This window comes from Manacus vitellinus, unplaced genomic scaffold, assembly GCF_001715985.3.
Source record: "Manacus vitellinus isolate BGI_N305 unplaced genomic scaffold, ASM171598v3 scaffold_118_pilon, whole genome shotgun sequence".
NCBI classification, from domain to species: domain Eukaryota; kingdom Metazoa; phylum Chordata; class Aves; order Passeriformes; family Pipridae; genus Manacus; species Manacus vitellinus.
This window is the reverse complement of record NW_021938885.1, coordinates 188808-194475: the sequence shown is the minus strand read 5'-3', so window position 1 is coordinate 194475 and position 5668 is coordinate 188808. Positions and strand designations below refer to the sequence as shown.

The following is a 5668-nucleotide window of genomic DNA, read 5'->3' as shown; positions in this document are numbered from 1 at the left end:
TTTTTTCCAAGCTGCTTTTTCTTTTTTCTTTTGACAAACCCAAACCAGTCCCACCCCAGTAACTCCCAGCGTGGCCCCTGCAGGTGAAGACAGCGTTCCGACAGAAGGCCCTGACGTGCCACCCGGACAAGAACCCGGACAACCCCCGGGCAGGTGAGACGCCAGCAGCAATTCCTCCTGGGAGTTTTCACCTCTCCAGGCTCCTGGAAGCGGCTCTGCTTCCCTTCAGCACTGTCCCTGAGGGAATGCCGGGGTGCCTGTCACCTGGAACACGCACACACACGGGGCTCAGAGTTGCTGTCGTTGCTGTTGACTCCGGTTTTTAGGGCTGAGCGATCCCTGTCGGGTTTGGGAGCATCAGCGTTGAGTCAGTGCTGGCACTGGAATTGCACCTCTCAAAATCTTCCCACGTGGTGCCTGAACCCAGACCTTTGGCTGGACACTGGTTTCACCCGTATCTCTCACAGTCCAAACTTCAACAGCACATTATCTGTGGGCACGGCCCGTTTTTGTTGGGGAAAGGGCCCCGGCTGTGGAGCTGAGCTCACCCAGGCTGAGCAAGGTCTGGCTTCTGCTGCTGCCCTGGTTCCCAGAGTAACTGTGGGGAAAAAATAGCAGCACTGAGGGGAAATCTGGGAGGTTTGATACCTGCAGGAGCAATGGGAAGGATGTGGGGAAGCCTCAGGCTTATCTGTGTCACCTTAGAGGAGGAGGAGCAGCAATGTTGATGTGAGATGAAAAGTTTGGATCTCGGGCTGGAAAGCTGGTGATGGTGCCAGGCGGGATTTGTGTGGAAGGGGGAATTTCAGCTGCCTGCAGTGAGGGAGGGAGTGGTTGTTGTAGATGGAAACTGCATAATTAGCAATTAGTTTCTTTTTTGTGCATGGAGACTACTGATAATTCATCTTCACAAAAATAAATATAATTTCCCAGTGCTTATAATAGGACAAAGGAAAGAGTTCTAAAGGCTAGATGGCTGTAATATAACATAACAATTTCCAATACGACATAAGCAGGAATGCTTGATGATTTATTTGTACACAAACAAGAGAAAGTGAAAGGAAAAGCACTGAGAGGAAGAAGAAAACTATGAGCTCCAGCTAAATGTGCCATGAAGGAGACATTGCAACCCGTGATAAAAACAATCAGTAAGAAAAATTAGGTTCATGTGTTCAAGATTTTTCTTAAAATGAAACAATCCCAGGTTTTGTTTCCTTATTTATTCTCAGGCTGATGTAACAGATGTTGCCCTTTGGGTTGAGGTGACCCTGGCAGAGGTTGGCTTTGGAGAGATGATTCTTCTTTCTTGGAGAGACATTCCTGCAGGTCTCTCCCATAAGGAATTGTCTTTCCTGTTCTTTCCCAGATGCCTCACATGGTTTCCTGCATCTTACCCTCATTTCTTCTCGTTCCCAGCGGAAATCTTCCACCAGCTGTCCCAGGCCTTGGCCGTGCTCACAGATGCAGCAGCCAGGGTAAGGATCATCCCTTGGGAAGGGTGGGATTTTGGGGTGCTGCTGGAAACTCTCCCTGTCTGTCCTGCTCTGTTCTCCAGTGGAGAGTCTGTGAATACAACTCTCAGCTGTCGTTCCCTGTGCTTCTCCATGGGATCAAATATTATGTGCCAAACAAAAACTGGGAGAAACATTCTGTTTCTGATCAGATGCTCTCTCCAAGGGTGAGATGCTGTCTTTAATAACATGTTAGACTGGAGCATATCCCATTTAATAAAATCGATGATAACCACCCCTGATTCAGGGACACCAAATTCCCATGGCAACAGTGCATTTGCAGTTCCCTCCAAGTCAGGGGCTGACAAATGAATAATACCTGGATGTGATTGCTGAGGCTCCAAGCTTTTCATAAAAACAGACCAAAAATGAGCCAGTAACTCTCTGCAGATAAGCTCAGAAGAGAGACGTGTGCTGATTTCAGGTGATAAGAGCTAAACCCATGAAATAACTTCTCTTTTCAAACACTGGCAAAGCTTGTAATCCCCCCTCAAAGGGGGAATTCAGCTTTGGGCATCCAAGAACTTTTGGTCTTCTATATATTTAAAAGGAAAAACTGTTTAGCAAACCTTTGCCATGCAGGAAAGGAATAAAAAAAAGGGAAAATCACAGCTTTTCCCAGTTGATAAAAACAGTTGTACAACTATTCTACAGGTAATATGAGAGGCAGTCTGTGCTCACCTCCTACACAGAGGTTCTGTGCAGGCTGAGGAACACATTAGCAACTGGTTTAAACAGGTGCCAGTGAAATTGCCAGTTCACCCCAGTTCTTAGATCTCTCTAGTGCTGAATTAATGTTGGTGTGTTTTTGCTGCTGAGGATTTTGGGTGCTCTTTGATCTGATACATTCATAGCACCTCAAACGTGTCTGTGAATAAATATTTCATGTCAAATAGACCCTTTTTAGTTGTAAAACTGTGCTCCAAAGCCAACCTGGGCTGTCACCAGTGCCCCTAAAGCCACTTTTGGGATGTTCAGGGAACCAAAATGTTCTTCCCACCTCTGAAGATGGGTCAGAGTTCTCTCCAGTACATGTTGAAGTTATTCCTGGACTTTCTCACCCTTCCATCTGGAGATCTTCGGGCCTCTTCTCGTGTTTTCGGGATATTTGTGTTAACTTCCAACACTTCTAGGAGTGATGTCTGATGTCATTTTGTTCCCTGCTTTCCAGTTTCTCTCCCTGTTCCTGTAGTTTCACCCTGTTGTGCTGGTTCCTTGGCAGGCAGCATATGACAGGGTGAGGAGGGCGAAGAAACAGGCTGCAGAAAGGACACAGAAGCTCGATGAGAAGAGGAAGAAAGTAAAGCTTGGTAATGAAACAAAACCTTCCCGTTGCCTTGAACTGGGTGTTTGCATTTCTTCTCCCACAGGAACTCTCCAGTGATCAACCTGCTGTCATCCATGTCTGATGGCTTTGGGTTCTTTGTGCCCAGTACAATGCAGGAGCCACCTGGAATCTCCTCCCACAGCCATGGCTGGGATGGCCCTGCTCTGGGAAGGAAGGAATTAGGTCCTGCTCTGGAAATTAGGGGGTTGATGCCTGTTAGACTCCTTTTATGTGTGGGGGCAGAGGAGAGGTAGCAGTGACACCAGGATATCAGTGTAGGTGTAGCCACATTTGTGAATCTTTCCCTCCTCCCCTGGCCAGCAGGGAAAAATTAAAATTCTCTTTGGGTTGTTTTAATTTCTGTTAAATGTTTTGCATTTTATTAATGAATTTATTTTTTATTTAATTCCCTCTCTGCAGATCTTGAAGCCAGAGAACGAGAAGCCCAGTCCCAGGAGAACGAGGAGGAGGAGATCAGGATAACGAGATCATTAGAAGAAGAAGTAATGATTCATTCTTAGGTTTCTCTGCTTCTTTTGAGGAAAAATTGCTGAAAGTCTTCTTTCCCTTCCTGATGAAATCTATGGGATGAGGTGCAGCAAATCTCTGGATTGCAGGACTTCAGGCTCTGGGACTAAGGGGCTCTATGAATCACACACTCCCAGGGTGGTTTGGGTTGAAAGGGACCTTAAAGCTCATCCAGTTCCCATCCCCTGCCATGGGCAGGGACACCTTCCTTTGGACCAGATTGTTCCAACCTGGCCATGGAAAAAGAGGTAGAAGGGATCTTGTGGCAGTCTGGCAAACATGTTAATTCGGGGAGTTTATTTTTCCTGCCCCTTTCCTTTTGCACAGTAGACGACAACAACAACAACAACAACAACTGCCTGGTTATCTGCTGGCTGGGAGGGATGGTGTCACTGGGAACATCCCACTTTAGTGCTGGAGCTGTCCCAGGAGGGGTGTCCCAGGACACCCAAGCTCCCCTTGGGATTCCTGGCATGGAGCAGCCCTGGAACTGCCTCAGGTGTCCCGTGCTGTGTTCCCTGTGCCGTAGATAATCCGCCTGCGGGAGGAGGGCTCCCGGCAGCTGGAGGAGCAGCAGAGGCTCATCAGGGAACAGATCCGGCTGGAAAGGGAGCAGCACAGCCAAGGTGAGCACAGGGGAGCTCGGAGCCCTCACCTGCCTCACGTACAGGGCCAGAAAAAGTCCTGATCTGGCAAGTTCAAGCAACAAAACAACCAGAGCCCCAGAGACAGAAACTCTCCTTGGGGTCCCCAGGCTTTTCCTGTATTTTTTTGCCTTTCTTAACTTCATTTCACATCTTTTTATTTTTCTTCCCTCCTTTTATTTTTAATTTTTTTTTTTTTCATTTTTCTTTCAATTTTCGCAAACTGGGGGAGGATGTTGAGAATTTGCTTGGTGTAAGCCACTTTGAGATCCCTTGCAATAAATGCACCATTATAAAGTATTTAATTGCAGGGCCAAATTAAATTCCTAGACTGTGCTATCCTGCTTTTTGTCTACCCTTAATTTTTCTGCAGTTGTTCCCGCCAGGACAACTTCCTTTTGCAGGGAAAAATGTCTCAGAAGCTACCAGGTCTCCTGCTTGTATTTTTACTTACCTGTTTCTTGCCTTGATCGTGGCAAGTCTGGGCATCCTAGAAGGGAAAAACGCTGCCATGGAATATTCAGTCTGTGCTGCAGTTCCTGTTGCACAGGACTTTTGGGGCTGGAATGGTCTAGTGGAAATCCAGAAGTGTTTGCTGTTGTCATATGTATGATCTCAGGGAAGATTTTGTGCTAAATGCCGAGGAATTTTCTCGCCCATGTCCTTTCAGTCTGTGTTTTTCCCTTTCCCCTCTTTAGGCAAGCAGGAAAGAAATGGAGCAGAAGGCAAAGTAACTCCTAAACTCAAGGTAAGACACTCTTAAAAAGCTGGATTTTGGTGTAAACTTATAGAACGTGATGGAAAACAGAAGGGACACTTCAACCCTGCTGAGCTGGCTCATCCCTTTTTACAGTGGAGGTGAAATTCCCCTGTGGAATGTGCATCATCAAGTGAACAGCTCTTGTCCTTGCCCTTAGAATCCCTTCCTCCCTCACCTTTCCTCTGTCTGCTCCAGATTTCTGAGCCTGGAATTGAGTTGTTTTTGCTTTAAGCGCGGGGGAACATCTGCTAATTACCCTGACAGAGCCATCAGCATCCTTTCAATGTGATCTTTTTATATTCCAGTGAGCAACAGTTTCTCCCTGTTCCCCAAACAGTTTGTTCCCTGTGCTCATTCCCGTGCTGAGATCACTGTCTTGGCAGTCCTGGGAGTGTGGCTGTAAATAGCAAACGTGGGGAATGTGCAGGGGGTGGGAGCAGCGTTGAGCACAGCAGTGCATTCAAACAGACAAAATTAACTCCTGGTCTTTATTTCCCAGCTCAGATGGAAATGCAGGAAAGAAGATGAGACGGGAGGGGGATACTCCAAAGATGTGCTGCTGCAGATCCTGCAAAAGGTCCCGTCTCACACTCACTTTCCTACTACTGGGTCTTCCCCTGCTCTCTGGTATAAGGATAATGAATTCTGGGAAGCTGCATATCATAAAATCATGGAACAATGAAATGGTTTGGATTGGAAGGGACCTTAAAGCCCATCCAGTCCCACCCCCCTTTCACTATCCCAGGTTGCTCCAAGCCCCGTCCAGCCTGGCCTTGGACACTTCCAGGGATGGGGCAGCCACAGCTGCTCTGGGCAACCTGTGCCAGGGCCTCACCCCCCTCACAGGGAAGAATTTTTTCCCAATCTAACCCTATTCCCTGTCAGTGTGAAGCCATTC

The 5668-nt window shown here is 47.3% G+C and overlaps 1 protein-coding gene across 1 annotated transcript in view; it reads left to right on the top strand.

Annotated features, from left to right (window-relative positions):
* The window catches only part of DNAJC17 (DnaJ heat shock protein family (Hsp40) member C17), a 17184-nt gene that overhangs the window by 3029 nt on the left and 8487 nt on the right, over window positions 1-5668 (top strand). The window contains exons 2-8 of the mRNA XM_029965723.1: window positions 84-153; window positions 1417-1475; window positions 2734-2821; window positions 3259-3341; window positions 3896-3992; window positions 4709-4758; window positions 5270-5347. Of these exons, the coding sequence (XP_029821583.1) occupies window positions 84-153; window positions 1417-1475; window positions 2734-2821; window positions 3259-3341; window positions 3896-3992; window positions 4709-4758; window positions 5270-5347 (525 nt within the window). The remainder of the gene's footprint in view (window positions 1-83; window positions 154-1416; window positions 1476-2733; window positions 2822-3258; window positions 3342-3895; window positions 3993-4708; window positions 4759-5269; window positions 5348-5668) is intronic.